The following is a 20,170-nucleotide window of genomic DNA, read 5'->3' on the forward strand; positions in this document are numbered from 1 at the left end:
GTCAGATACTTGCATGCTCAATCAGATTATATGCAACACAGGACACGCTAGATAATATCTAGTAATATCATCAACCATGTGTAGTTAACAAGTGATTATGAGATTGTTTTTTTTATAAGATAAGTTTAACTAGCTAGCAAATTACCTTGGCTTAATGCATTCGCGTAACACTCCTTGTGGAGTGCAACGAGAGAGAGGCAGGTCGTTATTGCGTTGGACTAGTTAACTGTAAGGATGCAAGATTGGATCCCCCGAGCTGACAAGGTCAAAATCTGTCTTTCTGCCCCTGAACGAGGCAGTTAAAACCTCTTTGGGATAGGGGGCCGCATTTTCACTTTTGGATAAATAGCGTGCCCAATTTTAAATTCCTGCTACTCATGAAGAAGAATATAAGAATGCATATTATTAGTAGATTTGGATAGAAAACCCTGAAGTTTCTAAAACTGTTTGAATCATGTCTAAGTATAACAGAACTTATGTAGCAGGCAAAACACCAAGGACTAAACTTTCAGATTTTTTTTAGGTCTCCGTCTGCTCAGTGAGTTCTTGTTGGCAAACGATATTTCTTGGGAACTGGTTCAGTTCTTACCACTTCCACTGGATGTCACCAGTCTTTGGAATTTGGTTGAGGTTATTCATTTGTGCAATGAAGAAGTAGGCCATCTAGGAAGTGCGTAACACTGTTGAGAGTTGCTCAAGACTTGAAAAGTAGCATGGTTTGTTGTCTTCCTGTATTGAACACAGATAAACCCATCTACAATTTGATCGATTAATAACGTTTAAAAATACCTAAAGTTGTATTACAAAAGTAGTTTGAAATATTTTGGCAAAGTTTATAGGAAACTTTTGAAATATTTTGTAGTGAACGTGTCGCATTTTGGAAGCAGTTTTTTTCTGGATCAAACGCGCTTTATAAATTAACAGTTGGATATATATGGATGGAATTAATCGAACAAAAGGACCAATTGTGATGTTTATGGGACATATTGGAGTGCCAACAAAAGAAGCTCGTCAAAGCTAATACATGTTTTATATTTTATTTCTGCGTTTTATGTAGCGCCTGCAGGGTTGAAATATGCTACAATCTTTGTTTACTGTTGTGCTATCATCAGATAATAGCTTCTTATGCTTTTGCCGAAAAGCCTTTTTAAAATCGGACATGTTGGCTGGATTCACAACGAGTGTAGCTTTAATTGAGTATCTTACATGTGTGATTTAATGAAAGTTTGATATATATATATATATATATTTTTTTTTTTTTTTTTTTTTTTTTTTTGCCCCGCTGCATTTCCCCTGTTTTTTGCCCAAGTGGCACTAAAACCGTCCCCTATACTATAAGAAGTTAACCCACCGTTCCTAGGCCGTCATTGAAAATAAGAATGTGTTCTTAACCGACTTGCCTAGTTAAATAAAGATCAGTGGTGTAAAAAAAATAAATGTGTCCAAAAATACAGATTTCCGATTGTTATGAAAACATGAAATCGGCCCTAATTAAAGCGGCCATTCCGATTAATCGGTCGACCTCTAGTCCAAAGCATAAGGACCAACCACCCAGACAACCAGTAGAGGAAGTAATTAAACGTACAACTAAGTCAGAAAATTACATACACGTAGGTTTGAGTCATTAAAACTCATTTTTCAACCACTCCACAAATTTCTTGTTAATAAACTATAGCTTTGGGAAGTCGGTTAGGAGATCTACTTTGTGCATGATACAAGTAATTTTTCCACCAATTGTTTACAGACAGATTATTTCACTTATTGCCTTCATATCATAGGCCTGCAGTAGCTAAAGTTGAATAATAGACATACCATACTAAACATTGACAAACATTTATAAACTTTATTAGGGTAATATCAGAAGTAAGTCAAGCAATTGTTTATAAGTAAATTATAAACTGGGTGGTTCGAGGCCTAAATGCTGAAAGCCGTGGTATATCAGACCGTATACCACGGGTATGACCCCAAAAATATTTATGTTGGTAACCAGTTTATAAAAGCAAAAAGGCACATCGGTAGTTTGTGGTGTTTGGCCAATATACCATGGCTAAGGGCTGTGTCCAGGCACTCTGCGTTGCGCATACGAACAGCCCTTAGCTGTGGTATATTAGCCATATGCCACACCCCCTCGGGTCTTATTGCTTAAATAATGCCCAGTTTACATTGTGACGCATTTCATTAAGCCATACAGCATCTACACCTCCTCTGGCCTTTTTGCTTAAATACAATCAGAAGAGAAAATGTAAACAAGGTAAACACACACATTACCCTGAGCCCAATAGAAAAAAGAAACCCTCCCCAAAGCAAAAACAAATACATTTGACAACCCTTGGATCACCCCTCCCCCAGTAAATGTTGATATTTCGCTTACCTGTTGCAGTTTAGCACAGATCCATACATTTATGACTTCCTCTATTGACACAACTACACTTTCTGAGTTAGGCTTATACACAGGTGTTCGGGGAATGCAAGCCGTTTAGCATCCTAGACCTTGCTGTCTATCTCCGACATTTGCAACATTGTTTCAATATTCAAATTTGATCTCTAGCTGTCCCATTGTAATGAACATGGTTGGGACGAGAGCGAGAGGAAGGCAGCGTTTCTCAGCTAGTTGAAATCATGAATCAGCTGCCATCATTTTTATGGATGTATCCAAATAAATGTCACTAGAGAACAGCTTATGCAAATGTAGCTACTGTTGTTACGTGACTGTAAGTTAGCTGTAGTTGGCTAGCTAGCAAGCAAGGGATAAGAACGTTGCCAGCCTGGATGGCAATGGAACATTTAGAATGAATGACTGGGTCGCGTCCATAGATACAGAACAAAAAGACTGAACGACTGGGTTGCAACCCTATATTTGATTTGTGACTATATCTTGTGGAAGGATGAAAAAGTATGAATACATATATCAAAATAAAGTTTAATGAAAATATGGCAATCATTATTTGAATATGTTGGTAACGAGTTGTATAAAAGTGACAATGCCGTCAAAGCCGGCGTTTGGAGGATATATTGGCACAGTTTGCAACACTCTCAGGCTTTATCACTTAATTGTGTGCGTATGTATGTATATATACACACAAATTCAATCAAAATAATTGATACACACCTTGTTAGGGTGAGTGTACCCAAAAGGCCATATATCGATTTTACAGCACGTTTATGGAAAACAGACGGAAGTTGGGGTGACCATCTGATGTTAAAATGCCTGCAGTAACTTGTGGAATAGACAACGGCTGGAATGCACTTTTAACCAATCAGCATTCATGATTATACCCCCGTTGTATAACTCAATAAATCATTAGATTTTTCCATCGTGTTAATGATGGCGGATTAATTTACTTTAATATCATTTTTTTCAAGATGAGAAGAAAATCGTCCACCCCCATGTTTTAGAATATGCACAAGGTGTCTCAATTCAACCGTTAGTTTTTGAAAATAATTTCTTGCTGATATGAAAGGTCCTTATGTTTACAAAACCATACCAAGTAACGCGTGTTAATGTTCAGACTGAACTTCTGGGCTTTTAACAAATCTCCCCCATACAGAAGACGACTTAGTCCAATGGCTACTTTAGCTATGTGTAATGTAATGGAACTTAGTCATGAAGAGCTACGGGAAACCCTGCGAGCTAGCGAGCTAACGTTACGTATTCATGTGACAAACTATTACTTTTACATGCATCATAAAAATGTGCAAATACTCACAGAGTTCTTCTTTAACTTGGTCCTCTGCATTGTAACGTTAGAGATCTGACGACGTGCATGTGTGTTTGGAGGATAGCTAACTTAGATGACTAGCTTTAGATAGCTGCAGCTAACCTGAGTGGCTAAATTACTTTAGTTAACGCAAGCTTACATATTTCGTTAGCTAGTTCCTAGCTGGAAACGTATTACTTCACTAATCACACATACATCTCAAATGCCTACCGGTTACATATAAAAAGGTAGCCAACCTCGTCAAAAGACTTGGCTAGCCAGCTATTTCAGGTTATTTCATTCATTGCCAGCTATGCGTTCCTTCTTATTTTTCGCGCTAAAAGCATTCACGGTAGTTAGAATCAAGACACTCCCACTCCATAATATTTTCTTCTTCGTCTGTGAGTTTTATGGCAGACTACAAACCAAAATGGTGTATTACCGCCGCTAACTGGACGGGGTTGAAAAAAACCAAGGGAAAAAATAAAACCAATACGTGATAGGGAAAATGTACTTAACCAACCCAAAATAAAACAATAAAACAAATACATTGACAAAACCAAAACCCCCAGAGCTCCCACTTCTTTCTTACCTCAAATCTTAATATCTCCCTTCACAGACTCTATGACCTGTGAAGGTCACTTGGCTTGGCTTGAAGATCACTTGGCTACATAGCTGATGCATGCTGGACTGTCCATTAATTCATGGTAATCCATTCTGCTTGTTTATGTTTTATCTGTCGGCCCCAGCCGCATTTAGGCTCTGTGTGTAGTTAATCCGACCCTCTCTGCCTAATCAATCGCCATTCTACCTGCTGTTGTTGTGCTAGCTGATTAGCTGTTGTTGTCTCACCTACTGTTTTAGCTAGCTCTCCCAATTCAACACCTGTGATTACTGTATGCCTTGCTGTATGTCTCTCTCAAATGTCAATATGCCTTGTATACTGTTGTGCAGGTTAGTTATCATTGTTTTAGTTTACAATGGAGCCCCTAGTTCCACTCTTTATACCCCTGATACCTCCTTTGTCCCACCCCCCACACATGCGGTGACCTCACCCATTACAACCAGCATGTCCAGAGATACAACCTCTCTCATCATCACCCAGTGCCTGGGCTTACCTCCGCTGTACCCGCACCCCACCATACCCCTGTCTGCGCATTATGCCCTGAATATATTCTACCATGCCCAGAAACCTGCTCCTCTTATTCTCTGTCCCCAACGCCCTAGGCGACCAGTTTTGATAGCCTTCAGCCGCACCCTCATACTACTCCTTCTCTGTTCCGCGGGTGATGTGGAGGTAAACCCAGGCCCTGCATGTCCCCAGGCACCCTCATTTGTTGACTTCTGTGATCGAAAAAGCCTTGGTTTCATGCATGTCAACATCAGAAGCCTCCTCCCTAAGTGTGTCTTACTCACTGCTCTAGCACACTCTGCTAACCCTGATGTCCTTGCCGTGTCTGAATCCTGGCTCAGGAAGGCCACCAAAAATTCTGAGATTTCCATACCCAACTATAACATCTTCCGTCAAGATAGAACTGCCAAAGGGGGAGGAGTTGCAGTCTACTGCAGAGATAGCCTGCAAAGTAATGTCATACTCTCCAGGTCCATACCCAAACAGTTCGAACTACTAATTTTGAAAATTACTCTCTCCAGAAATAAGTCTCTCACTGTTGCCGCCTGCTACCGACCCCCCTCAGCTCCCAGCTGTGCCCTGGACACCATTTGTGAATTGATCGCCCCCCATCTAGCTTCAGAGTTTGTTCTGTTAGGTGACCTAAACTGGGATATGCTTAACACCCCGGCAGTCCTACAATCTAAGCTAGATGCCCTCAATCTCACTCAAATCATCAAGGAACCCACCAGGTACAACCCTAACTCTGTAAACAAGGGCACCCTCATTGACGTCATCCTGACCAACTGGCCCTCCAAATACACCTCCGCTGTCTACAACCAGGATCTCAGCGATCACTGCCTCATTGCCTGTATCCGCTACGGAGCCGCAGTCAAACGACCACCCCTCATCACTGTCAAACGCTCCCTAAAACACTTCTGTGAGCAGGCCTTTCTAATCGACCTGGCCTGGGTATCCTGGAAGGACATTGACCTCATCCCGTCAGTTGAGGATGCCTGGTCTTTCTTTAAAAGTAACTTCCTCACCATTTTAGATAAGCATGCTCCGTTCAAAAAATGCAGAACTAAGAACAGATATAGCCCCTGGTTCACTCCAGACCTGACTGCCCTCGACCAGCACAAAAACATCCTGTGGCGGACTGCGCTAACATCGAATAGTCCCCGCGATATGCAACTGTTCAGGGAAGTCAGGAACCAATACACACAGTCAGTCAGGAAAGCTAAAGCCAACTTCTTCAGGCAGAAGTTTGCATCCTGTAGCTCCAACTCCAAAAAGTTCTGGGACACTGTGAAGTCCATGGAGAACAAGAGCACCTCCTCCCAGCTGCCCACTGCACTGAGACTAGGTAACATGGTCACCACCGATAAATCCATGATTATCGAAAACTTCAACAAGCATTTCTCAACGGCTGGCCATGCCTTCCGCCTGGCTACTCCAACCTCGGACAACAGCTCCCCCCCCCCCGCAGCTACTCGCCCAAGCCTCTCCAGGTTCTCCTTTACCCAAATCCAGATAGCAGATGTCCTGAAAGAGCTGCAAAACCTGGACCCGTACAAATCAGCTGGGCTGGACAATCTGGACCCTCTATTCCTGAAACTATCCGCCGCCATTGTCGCAACCCCTATTACCAGCCTGTTCAACCTCTCTTTCATATCGTCTGAGATCCCCAAGGATTGGAAAGCTGCCGCAGTCATCCCCCTCTTCAAAGGGGGCGACACCCTGGACCCAAACTGTTACAGACCTATATCCATCCTGCCCTGCCTATCTAAGGTCTTCGAAAGCCAAGTCAACAAACAGGTCACTGACCATCTTGAATCCCACCGTACCTTCTCCGCTGTGCAATCTGGTTTCCGAGCCGGTCACGGGTGTACCTCAGCCACGCTCAAGGTACTAAACGATATCATAACCGCCATCGATAAAAGACAGTACTGTGCAGCCGTCTTCATAGACCTTGCCAAGGCTTTCGACTCTGTCAATCACCGTATTCTTATCGGCAGACTCAGTAGCCTCGGTTTTTCGGATGACTGCCTTGCCTGGTTCACCAATTACTTTGCAGACCGAGTTCAGTGTGTCAAATCGGAGGGCATGCTGTCCGGTCCTCTGGCAGTCTCTATGGGGGTGCCACAGGGTTCAATTCTCGGGCCGACTCTTTTCTCTGTATATATCAATGATGTTTCTCATGCTGCGGGCGATTCCCTGATCCACCTCTACGCAGACGACACCATTCTATATACTTCCGGCCCGTCCTTGGACACTGTGCTATCTAACCTCCAAACGAGCTTCAATGCCATACAGCACTCCTTCCGTGGCCTCCAACTGCTCTTAAACGCTAGTAAAACCAAATGCATGCTTTTCAACCGTTCGCTGCCTGCACCCGCACGCCTGACCAGCATCACCACCCTGGATGGTTCCGACCTTGAATATGTGGACATCTATAAGTACCTAGGTGTCTGGCTAGACTCTAAACTCTCCTTCCAGACCCATATCAAACATCTCCAATCGAAAATCAAATCAAGAGTCGGCTTTCTATTCCGCAACAAAGCCTCCTTCACTCACGCCGCCAAACTTACCCTAGTAAAACTGACTATCCTACCGATCCTCGACTTCGGCGACGTCATCTACAAAATTGCTTCCAACACTCTACTCAGCAAACTGGATGCAGTTTATCACAGTGCCATCCGTTTTGTCACTAAAGCACCTTATACCACCCACCACTGCGACTTGTATGCTCTAGTCGGCTGGCCCTCGCTACATATTCGTCGCCAGACCCACTGGCTCCAGGTCATCTACAAGTCCATGCTAGGTAAAGCTCCGCCTTATCTCAGTTCACTGGTTACGATGGCAACACCCATCCGTAGCACGCGCTCCAGCAGGTGTATCTCACTGATCATCCCTAAAGCCAACACCTCATTTGGCCGCCTTTCGTTCCAGTTCTCTGCTGCCTGTGACTGGAACGAATTGCAAAAATCGCTGAAGTTGGAGACTTTTATCTCCCTCACCAACTTCAAACATCTGCTATCTGAGCAGCTAACCGATCGCTGCAGCTGTACATAGTCTATTGGTAAATAGCCCACCCATTTTCACCTACCTCATCCCCATACTGTTTTTATTTATTTATTTTTATTTTTCTGCTCTTTTGCACACCAATATCTCTACCTGTACATAACCATCTGATCATTTATCACTCCAGTGTTAATCTGCATAATTGTAATTATTCGCCTACCTCCTCATGCCTTTTGCACACAATGTATATATAGACTCCCCTTTTTTTCTACTGTGTTATTGACTTGTTAATTGTTTACTCCATGTGTAACTCTGTGTTGTCTGTTCACACTGCTATGCCTTATCTTGGCCAGGTCGCAGTTGCAAATGAGAACTTGTTCTCAACTAGCCTACCTGGTTAAATAAAGGTAAAATAAAAAAAAATAAATAAAGGTGGTACAGCTTGTGAAAATACTCTATGGAACTCCACTGCTGAGAAGTCTTTCAGTCCCAGGAACCGTTCTGCCACATCCACAATGATACTGTATATATTTTCCTGGACTTCCTCTCCATCTTGGCAGTGCCATTAATCACCATAGCTATAAAGGCCACAATGTCCACATTCTTAACTGTACTCCTAACATATATTGCAGTGGTTCCCAAACTGTGACACAACTTGATGGGATAAAAGATTATGTGGCAAACTTTTCAGAATAATTTATTTAGTGGTAATAACCTCCATCTCATCTGATCCATACAGCAAACCATCAATTTCCGGCAATTTTTTCCCTAGAGATTAAATAGGGGTTATTTTCAAGTATTTTCTTAGTTCATTAGGCCTACTCATGATGGTTAATTGTGTGTACAGTGCCTTCAGAAAGTATTCACACCCCTTGACTTTTTTCACATTTTGTCATGTTACAGCCTGAATTTAATTAACTGTAAGGTCCCTCAATCGAGCAGTGAATTTGAAGCACAGATTCAACTACAAAGACAAGGGAGGTTTTCCAATGCTTTTTAAAGAAGAGCGTCTATTGGTAGATGGGTAAAAAAAAAAAAAAAAAAAAAAAGCAGACATCCCTTTGAGCATGGTGAAATTATTATTACACATTGGATGGCGTATCAATACACCCAGTCGCTACAAAGATACAGGCGTCCTTTCTAACTCAGTTGACGGAGAGGAAGGAAACGTCTCAGGGATTTCACCATAAGGCCAAAGGTGATTTTAAACCAGTTACAGAGTTAAATGGCTGTGGCAGGAGAAAACTGAGGATGGATCAACAACATTGTAGTTACTCCACAATACTACTGTAAATTACAGAATGAAAGGAAGGAAGGCTGTAGAGAAAAAACTATTTATCTAATATGCATCCAAAACAAAGCACTAAAGTAATACTGCAAAAACTTTGGCAAAGAAATTCACTTTTGGTCCGGAATACAAAGCATTATTTTTGTGGCAAATCCAACACAACACATCATTCAGTACCACTTTTCATATTTTCAAGCATGTTGGTAGTTCCATCATGTTATGGGTGAGCTTGTCATAGGCAAGTACTAGGACGTGTTTTAGAATAAAAAGAAAAGGAATAGAGCATAGGCAAAGTCCTAGAGGAAAACCTGGTTCAGTCTGCTTTCCAACAGACACTAACCACATTTCCACGTTTTTTTTGCAAGTAAAGTCAAACCGTATTTTTTTTAAATCAAGACACCTGTGATACAAACAGGAAGTTCGGTACAATTTTATAAAGGCTGACAGATCATTTGTTCATTTGACATGGTGGAACCTTTTTGTGTCGGTAAAATGAATTATGCCTTTATGCACAAATATTGATATAACAACCAACATATCGAAGTAATGAATTGTGCAAGAAATGGAGGTGGAAATGCCTTTATGCACAAATATTGATATAACAACCAACATATCGAAGTAAACTTGGAGTCACGCAATGACATGGTATGTGGTACTCCCACTACGACTCTGGAAATCATGCAGTTTATTAGGCTACAGATAAAATAAATGATGATGAACTTCACAGGGTGGTGAAAGTGCGTGGTGATCTTGACGCTCCTTAATAAATATAGAGTCGTATTCTGGTGACATGATGATCGATACTTGACTGCCGTTTGACAAATACAAATACTCTTGCTCTTATCCATAATGATTTCATCATGTAGATGAGCCTACCCGCACAACCTACCTGCAGTGTATCTGCGGGCTGATGGTTAGAGCGCACGTACAAAGACCAGAGTACGCACATTTGCTATTTAATGCAATAGTTTTTGTTGAAAACGCAATGGAAACACATTGAACTTAAACAAATATTTGGTACATAAAAACTTAAGTGAAAAGTAAATTGTGTGCAGTACGTCATCACACACAGATTGTTTTATCTGCAACAAGTTTGATGGAAACACACCACTGGTTGGAAAATGTGCATATTCTCTTTATTTGAATATTCACATGGAAATCTGTTGCCAAATTAATGGAAACCAAGCTACTGGGAGACAAATCCACCTTTCAGCAGGACAATATCCTAAAACGCATTGCATATTTTTGATACTGAATGTTACCAGATCTTCAACCAAAACCTAATATTAAATAGAGGGAAACTGAGTGAACAAATAACACAACAATTACATACTTATTTCATAAACAAAGTTAGGCAACACCCAATGCAGCTGTGTGAAAAAGTAATTGACCCTTACACTCTATAACTGGTTTTGTCATCTGTAGCTGCAATGACTTCAACCAACAACCTGTAGTTGTTGATCAGTCTCTCTCGTCGCTGTGAAGGAATTTTGGCCCTCCCTTCCATGCAGAACTGCTGTAACTCATCAACATTTGTGGGCTTTCAAGCATGAACTGCTCGTTTCAAATCCTGCCATAGCATTTCAATTGGGATTAGGTCTGACTAGCTCATTCCAAAACCCATCTACCAGGGGTGTTGCTAGGATTTTGAGGACATTGGTGAATTAGCCCAGAACCAGAAGGTGAATCCTAGCAGTGGGGGTCTCCCCCCACTCCCCAACAAATATAATTTAAACAGATAAATGCATCAATCATGTGGACTTTGAGATGAACTTTGAGCGATTAAATCTACAAAGAATGTTGTAAAGAAATATATACAAAAATAATCCACTTATGTCACCTTGATTCAAAAGCCAATACAATATAAATACAATACAAGACATTCAGGTAATTTCCACCTTCCCACCTGCCACAGCAGACACCGCCAGTTTTTAATTACAGTAGCTACTGTGGGTCTCTCTACTCTGGAACACATGCATTTAGTGTATGCCAAACAACCGCCATACCACTCAACAACTTCAAACATAGATTCTGAATGACCTGTTCAATAAGCCAAACTATAAAGAACCCCACAGTTAATCTCTCTCTCTCTCTCTCTCTCTCTCTCTCTCTCTCTCACACATTTCAGAAAAGGAAAATAATAAAATGCTTACAATTGTTGTCAGACTCACAGGACAAGACAATGGGTCTTGGTGTTGAAATGATTATTGAAAATTACATGATAATCCAATGACTCAGTTAGTTCTCTATCAAAGGAGAGATGTGGCTGACATCTAATGCCAGAGTACAGTGCATTCCACTGAATACATGCATTTTCTGTACAAAATGTACTGCCCTATTAACACATTTGTTTTAAAATAGTGATGACATTTGTTTTCTTTTTTAGGACCCTGAAATTCATATGTAAGAATTATTTAATGAAGCTTTTGAATCTGGCCTTAAAAAAACACAAAGTAATGTAAAATCAGGTGATGCCAAATTTAAGTCTGAAATAAGTACACTCATGCTATCTAGAACCTTTAAGGGTTTTTCAGCTGTCCCCAGAGGAGAACCCTTTTTGGTTCGAGGTAGAACCCATCTGGGTTCCATGTAGAACCCTCTATACTAAGTGTACAAAACATTAGGAATACCTTCCTAATATTAAGTTGCACCCCTTTTTGGCCTCAGAATGGCCTCAGATCGTCGGGACATGGACTAGAAGGTGTTGAAAGCGTTCCACAGGGATGCTGGCCCATGTTGACTCCAATGCTTCCCACAGTTGTGTCAAGTTGGCTGGATGTCCTTTGGGTGGTAAACCATTCCTGACACACTAACCGGTTGTGCCTGGCACCTACTCCCACATCCCATTCAAAGGTACTTAAATATTTTGTCTTGCCCATTCACCCTCTGAATGGCACACATACACAATCCATGTCTCAATTGTTTCAAGGATTAAAAATCCTTCTTTGACCTGTCTCCTCCTCTTCATCTACACTGATTGAAGTGGATTGAACAGGTGACATCAATGAGGGATCATAGCTTTCACCTGGATTCACCTGGTCAGTCTGTCATGAAAAGAGCTGTTTTGTACACTCAGTGTATATTGTTTAGTTTCTTTGACATTCAGAGGCTGAGGAGACAAAAATGTGACTTTAATCGGGAAGTAATCTAATTTTGTTACTATCAATTGATTAAGCTATTCACTTTCTATACAATAGAATATTATTAAACCTGGACAGCTTACTCTTATCTGTGTCGGTAGACCTACTCTGTCTGGGGTGGAAAGGTATGCCTAACTTTTGAAAGTACCATGCTCAGATTCCCAATGACCTCTCAGATTTAATTATTTGCGAACAGGGACAGTTTTGATGCAAACAAGACACGCTGATTTGGCATTAGAGAAATATGATAAGATGAACACATAGGCCTATCTTAGCCTGTAATTTTGGTAATACAGTATGTGTGGTATTAAAAATATTCAGCTAATATGTAAAATGACATAGAATTGCATGACATGTTTATAAAAGGCATTTTTCCTCAAACCTGCAAACACAATGGCAGATTCATCCAACAGGCTTGGGAGTTGTAAAACTCCTGCGTAACATTTTGCGCAGCTAGGCAACTATACTGATGCAGGTACCTTTTGAAAATGGTCGCATGCGGTTGGACACATGGAGGAGAGAATAATTTTCGCAGTATCCTCAAAACCATGTCTTTTTGACACAACTGCTGACAGCTACAGGGACATAAACACAAATAAATGCTGCTTGGAGACAAGTGTCCACGATAGTAGGATTGTCAGGTCAGTTTAGTAGTGAGCTTGTGCTAGATGTCGCTAACTAGCTAACCTAGCTTGCTAACCTAGCCAATGAGGTGTGTGTGTGTGTGTGAAAGCAATAGTCAAATCAATTATGCTAGTTACTACCCCTGATAACTTTACCAAATAATCATGTTTGAAAGAGTGTGAGTGTGTATGCTAGATAAATGGTAGATACTACTGTACCCCTGATAATTTGGTCAGATAACTGTGTGTGTGTGTCTGTGTACAGTAGGTGACATGTCCATGATAGCTATCCAATAACTATAGTTATGCTAGGTAATGGTTTGGCTTATCATGTTCATGTCTATGTAGAAGAATACTGTAGGAGGAAGTGGAGAGGACTCAGGGACAGGTATCAGAGAGAGAGAAGGGCAGAGAAAGATAAGAGGTCTGGCTCAGCAGCTTCAGGCCAGCAGCCTTGGCGCTTCTGCCACATTCTTTCTGGATCCATTTATTGTGCCTAGGGCAACGAGTGGCAATTTTACAGCCAGACCCTCTACTACGTCATCCACAAGTGTTGTCGCCACCGGTGCATCAAGACCCTCAACGTCATCTACAAATGCGACCATCACCTCCACCGGTGGAGTGAGACCCTCTACAACATCATCCACGAGTATGACCACCACTGGTGCAGCCATGGAAGATGATGAAATGGAGGAAGCACCTCTGGATCTAGGACCACCTGAGATTATTATGAACCTCACGGAAGTGACCACTGAGGACCTTGTTGAACAGGATGTGGCCGTGGAGAGAAACAGAGAGAGAAACGAAGAGGAACAACGTCACACTAGGTGTCATCGGAGGTACCAGCCCCCGGATCCACTCAACTCATTTCAGCAGAGGCTCTCCTCCAAGCCGTCGAGAGAGATGCAGCCCAACCTGATGCTCACAGGAAGGAGGATGAAGAGACCCTCTTTGCCATGAGCCTGGTGCCAACACTGAAGAGGCTGCCTCAGCAAAGAAAATCAGCAGTCAAGGTTAAAATGTATCAGCTGCTTTTCGAAGCCGAGTTCAATGGTACGTTTTTTTTCTCTCCACATCACAGGTAGTGTCATAAGTGTGCAACTGTGAAGTAAAGTAGACCATTTTTACAGTATAGTCATGTAGGTTTATTGGTATTTCAGATCTGTCACGCCCTGACTTGAGTGTTCTTTGTTTTCTTTATATATTTTGGTTGGGTCAGGGTGTGACATGGGTGATGTATGTATTTTGTACTGTCTAGGGGTTTTGTAGGTTTATGGGGTTGTTTTCCATCTAGGTGTTTATGTATGTCTATGGTTGCCTAGATTGGTTCTCAATTAACCATATTTAGGCAGCCATCTTCTTTGGGTATTTCGTGGGTTATTGTCTATGTCTAGTTGCCTGTGTCTGCACGTTTGTAGTATAGCTTCATGTTCGTTTTGTTGTTTTTGTAGTTTGTTTAGTATCCATCTTCATTCAAATTGAACATGTATTAAATTCCCGCTGCGCCTTGGTCTTCTCACTACGACGAACGTGACAGAATAACCCACCATAAAAGGACCAAGCAGCATGATTGGGAGGAACAGCGCTTAATGGAGAAATAGACCCGGGAGAAGGACGAATGGGTAACAACCTGGGAGGAGATTGAGAGTTGGTCGATCGATCCAGGGAGAGTGCCAGAGCCTGCATGGGATTCTTTGGAACAGTGCGAGGAGGGATACAGGAGAATGGAGGAACGGCGAAGATATAAGGGTACACGGCTAGCACGGAAGCCCGAGAGGCAGCCCGAAATACATTTTTGGGAGGAGGCACACGAGGAGATTGGCTAAGTCAGGTAGGAGACCTGAGCCAAGTCCTCGTGCTTACCATGTGGAGTGTGTAACTGGTCAGGCACCGTGTTATGCAGAGATGCGCACGGTGTCTCCAGTGCGCATTTCTAGCCCGGTGCGCTATATTCCAGCTCCTCGCATTGGCCGGGCTAGATTGAGCATCCAGCCAGGACAGGTTGTGTCAGCTTTACACTCCAGACCTCCAGTACGCCTCCACAGCCCAGTACGTCCTGTGCCTGCTCCCCACACTCGCCCTGAGGTGTGTGTCCCCAGCCCAGTACCACCAGTGCCAACATCACGCACCAGGCTTCCTGTGCGTCTCCAGAGCCCTGTACGCCCTGTTCCTCCTCACCGCACTCGCCCTGGGGTGCGTATCTCCAGCCCAGTACCACCAGTGCCAACACCACGCACCAGGCTTCCTGTGCGTCTCCAGAGCCCTGTACGCCCTGATCCTCCTCACCGCACTCGCCCTGGGGTGCGTGTCTCCAGCCCGGTACCACCAGTGCCGGCACCAGGCCACCAGTGCGCCTCCAGGGTCCAGTACTCCCTGTTCCTGCTCCTCGCACTCACCCTGAGGTGCGTGTCCCCAGCCCGGTACCACTAGTGCCGGCACCAGGCCTATAGTGCGCCTCGGCAGTCCAGTACGCCCTGTTCCTCCTCCCCGCACTCGCCCTGAGGTGCGTGTCCTCGGCCCAGTACCACCAGTGCCGGGACCAGGCCTACAGAGAGCCTCGCCAGTCCAGAGCGTCCGGCGACAATACCCAGTCCAGAGCGTCCGGCTACAGTAGCCAGTCCAGAGCGTCCGGCAAAAGTACCCAGTCCAGAGCGTCCAGCAACAGTCCGCAGACCAGAACTTCCCAGGACGGGCCGCAGTCCGGAACCTCCCAGGACGGGCCGCAGACCGGAACCTCCCACGACGGGTCGCAGTCCGGAACCTACCACGACGGGTCGCAGTCCGGAACCTACCACGACGGGTCGCAGTCCGGAACCTACCAGTCCGGATCCGCCAGAGTCCCCCTCCCGTCCGGATCCGCCAGAGTCCCCCTCCCGTCCGGATCCGCCAGAGTCCCCCTCCCGTCCGGATCCGTCAGAGCCGTCAGACAACCAGGAGCCGCCAGAGACAGCTGTCACGCCGGCGATGCTGTAATCTCCCTCCTGTCCTGAGCTGCCAGAGCCGCTCCTCAGTCCAGAGGCGCCTTTCCGTCCAGTGGCGCACTCTACGATGATCTTCAGTCCGGGGCCCGCTGCGAGGGTCCCCGCTCCAGAGAATCTGGTTTCTCATGGTCTGAGAGTCCTTTAGGTGCCTTTTGGCAAATTCCAAGTGGGCTGTCATGTGCCTTTTACTGAGGAGTGGCTTCCATCTCGCCACTCTACGATAAAGGCCTGATTGGTGGAGTACTGAAGAGATGGTTGTCCTTCTGGAAGTTTCTCCCATCTCCACAGAGGAACTCTGGAGCTCTGTCAGAGTGACCAAGGCCCTTCTCCCCCGATTGCTCAGTTTGGCCGGGCGGCCAGCTCTTGGAAGAGTCTTGGTGGTTCCAAACTTCTTCCATTTAAGAATGATGGAGGCCACTGTGTTCTTGGGGACCTTCAATGATGCAGAAATTTGTTGGTACTGTTCCCTAGATCCATGCCTCGACACAATCCTGTCTCTGAGCTCTAAGTACATTTATTTCTACCTCATGTATTGGTTTTTGCTCTGACATGCACTGTCAAATGTGGGACCTTATATAGACAGGTGTGTGCCTTTTCAAATCATGTCCAATCAATTGAATTTACCACAGGTGGACTCCAACGAAGTTGAAGAAACATTTCAAAGATGATCAATGGAAACAGGATGCACCTGAACTCAATTTCAAGTCTCATAGCAAAGGGTCTGAATACTTATGTAAACCTGTTTTCCCTTTGTCATTATGGGGTATTTTGTGTTGATTGATGAGGGTAAAAAATAATTTAATCATTTTTAGAATAAGGCTGTAACGTAACAAAATGTGGAAAAAGTCAAGGGGTCTGAATACTTTCCAAATGCACTGTATATTTAAGTGGTTTAAATGATCAGGCTAACTTTCCTCTGAACCTTCATTCTTGCCAATTCATTAATCTACAACTAACTATGACTGAGTGTGAGACTTGTTTTCTAATAATGTACGTTTCATGCATATACATTCAAACAAGAAAGAACATCACTAACCACGTTTCCATCCACAGTTCTTATTCCAGTAAAGTCATACTGTAAAAAAAAAAAAATCGACATCTGTGATGGAAACAGGAAGTCTCGATACAGTGTTGTTAATGTAGACAGATCATTTGTTAATTCGACATGGTGGGATCTTTTTGTGTTTGTAAAATTAATTATGCGAGAAATGGCGGTGCAAACGCCTTTATGCGCAAATATTGGTATAATCACGATGATATTGAAGTTAACGTGGAGTCACGTGATGATATGGTGTGAGGTCCTCCCGCTACGACTCGGGAAACCATGCAATTTATTAAACTACAGATTCAATAATCTATGATGACTTCACTGGGTGGTGAAAGCGCACCGTGATCTTGGTGCTTTCCAATAATTATCGAGGGTGTCATGCCCTAATCTGTTTCACCTGCCCTTGTGCTTGTCTACACCCTTTGACCCTTGCCTGTCCTGACCCTGTACCCACCCGCCTAACCACTCTGCCTGTCCCTGAGTCTGCCTGCTGTCCTGTACCTTTGCTCACCCTCTGCATTACTGAACTCTGCCTGCCTGCTGTCCTGTACCTTTCCTCCTACTCTGGATTATCGACCCCTGCCTGCCTTGACCTGTCGTTTGCCTGCCCCTGATGTTATAATAAACATTGTTACTTCACACAGTCTGCACTTGGGTCTTACCTTGATACCAGCTAGAGGGTCTTATTCTGGTGACGTGATCGATGCTTGTGTGCCGTTTGACAATGTCGTGTCTTTACTATCATTAACTGAAGACTGATAGTTTTTATCAAAGATTCTCTGTAATTAGTTGCTCGATTAAACTGAATAATCATGTAACTGTAATTAACTAGGAAGTTGGGGCAACAAGGAAAGTATTCAGATTAAAAAGTTATAATTTCCCAGTATAACCTTTCAGATATTTTCATATCTGACCAATAGTCTTCTGATTAATGATTTATTTATTTTACCTCAGGTTAGTCTCATTCCAAACGTCCTAAATTGTTGGTTATCTGCACAAACCCAGTCTTCACTATGAGTCATCCATACATCAATTGTCTTAAATCATTAATTTATTACTAACTAAGTAATTCACAGAAATGCAAAACAAACAAACAAACTTGGTAAATGTGGTTACATGAAATGATAGGAGAATATGCCCTAGTGGCTGAACCTGCATGGCGGCTTGTTAGACAAAGGAGAAATGGGGGTCAACTAAGAAGTCACCACAAAGTTAATTATAACAATTAAAATGCTAATCCTTTACACATGAACGCTCACTCATTCGGGAACAATTGCAATCAATATATATATTTACGCTCAGTGTGTCGTCTTGATCGCTGGTGAAAAGTTTGTGTCTTTCGTAGAATTGTCCGTCTCTCTCCCTCTCTCTCTCTCTCTCTCTCTGTCTTGGTTAGAGGGGATAGTTCAAAGTGACATTCGTTATAGAATGGATGTTTCGGCGGTTGTCGTTCTTCGCGTTCAATGATACCGAATTCCTAGCTGCAGACTAGTAATTAATATCAAAGATTTATTCTCATTCTGTCGGTATCGATAGTCTAAGAGTTTAACCACGTGGTATGGTTAAAATATTCTACAACCTTTAGCCATCTCGTAATTGAGGTAAGCTTGGTCTGCAACCTTTAGCCATCTCGTAATTGAGGTAAGCTCGGTCTGCTGATAATTTCTCAAAGTTGGGTTTTATTCGGAATGGCAGAAGAGGGCTGTCCCAGGATGTCTGACCCTAACTGGGCTCAGGGGCGGTCCTCTGATTTAGTTCAAATCAAAAGGGAATTGAATTTTTCTTCATTAAACAGTCCACAATCATATTACACAATTATACAAACAGTATCATACTCATTCATTCCATCTTATACAACAATTAGATATCATATCTGGGGCTATTATATAAACAGCGTTATGGTAATGTGGCCACACCGTCTCTCTTGAGCTTCCCAAGTTGTGACAAACGGACCAGTTCGTAGCTGGATTAGTCACCGATCTTTTACACTTTCTCTGTAACATGAAATTTGTTCGTAACTCAAGTTCTGTGAGGTGGAAGGATTTCCTTTGTCTCCATGAAAAACTACTCTCTGTAACTGTGTGTCCATGAGGTATTCTCAGGAATTTACGACCTCTGACCACAGCAGCCTAGTTGAAAGAGGGAAGGGAGAGAGGGGGATGGGGTTGCTATACTCAAAGAGGCCAACGTCATGACAACAAATACAGATTTTCTTGCTCTTATCCATAATAATCTAACTGTATCTGTGAGCTGTTGCACGTGCCAATACCAGAGTAGGCACATTTGCTGTTTACCACAACAGTTTTTGTGATAAAATGATCAGTAAAGTTGAAAATATGATGGAACACATTGAACTTTAGATTTTTTACTCAGTACTATGTCATCACTTACTTATTTTCATCCGCACAAGTCAGTTTGGTGAAAACACCACTGTTGGGGAAATACCCATATTTTATTTATTGTGGATTTTAGAATATTTGCATTTAAACCTGTTACCAATTGGATGGAAACCTAGCTACATTTAGTGTTTTCCCATTTGAGTATGGAGACAAAAAACAAAGGTGTTTCAGGCAGTATTTGAAGTATCGACATTTTGTGTCGTGGGGGGGCTCACAATCTTACAATGTTGCAGTCCAGAAATGAACGCATTACCATATGCCAAAAGCCTGAGCCTCTGATGGAAACAGTAGAACTGTCATCAACGCATACTTCAGTATTCCCCCCTCTCTCTAGGAGCATTTGTGTGCCCAGATTCCATAGGTGTATCTAAAGGATCTCACCCTGGTCACCAATGTAGCCAACCGATGTTGAGAGAGAGATCTGACGGGGACAATATGGGGTCTCAATGTGTTATAGTGACGGCAGGTCTAGTTCAAACTGCAGTAGGATGGCTCTCCTCACAGGTGAGTGAATCAGCTGAGTCCATGCTTGGTGAATAGCAGTTGGTTGATCTCTGGGAGCAGGACACAGGAGAGAGTTGAGTTATGGGATACAAAAGGTAAAAACAAGAATAAATCAAATAAATCATCACAGCAAAGGATTGTAGTTTATGAGCTAGAAATGCTGACAGTCTAAAAAAGTACAACAACTAGGCAACTAGGCAACTAGGATAAGGATAGAGGTAGAGTTCTATGCATCTTACTCTAATTTAGCTCTCAAAGTTTTCTTATCCGTTAGATGTTCAGTGGTTAGCTTAGCCCACGGTTGGGCCACGGTGAACTACAATTAAGATTAACGTTTAGAAACTTCAATAATCA

At 43.0% G+C, this 20,170-nt stretch overlaps 1 protein-coding gene and 1 pseudogene across 2 annotated transcripts in view; one reads left to right on the plus strand and one right to left on the minus strand.

The window, feature by feature from the left end:
• dna2 (DNA replication helicase/nuclease 2) overlaps positions 1–4,120 on the minus strand; it is a 34,466-nt gene extending 30,346 nt beyond the window's left edge. For both annotated transcript variants that reach the window (XR_016491056.1, XM_021580991.3), the window contains exon 1: positions 3,708–4,120. Coding sequence is in view for 1 of the 2 variants with exons in the window: in XM_021580991.3 (XP_021436666.3) it covers positions 3,708–3,737 (30 nt within the window). In the remaining variant the exon portion in view is untranslated. The remainder of the gene's footprint in view (positions 1–3,707) is intronic.
• Positions 4,121–12,730: 8,610 nt separating this feature from the next.
• On the plus strand, positions 12,731–13,969 carry LOC149972561 (uncharacterized; annotated as a pseudogene).
• The last annotated feature ends 6,201 nt before the right edge of the window (positions 13,970–20,170 follow it).

Source organism: Oncorhynchus mykiss, chromosome 23 (assembly GCF_057628025.1).
Source record: "Oncorhynchus mykiss isolate SJ-2025 chromosome 23, ASM5762802v1, whole genome shotgun sequence".
NCBI lineage: Eukaryota > Metazoa > Chordata > Actinopteri > Salmoniformes > Salmonidae > Oncorhynchus > Oncorhynchus mykiss.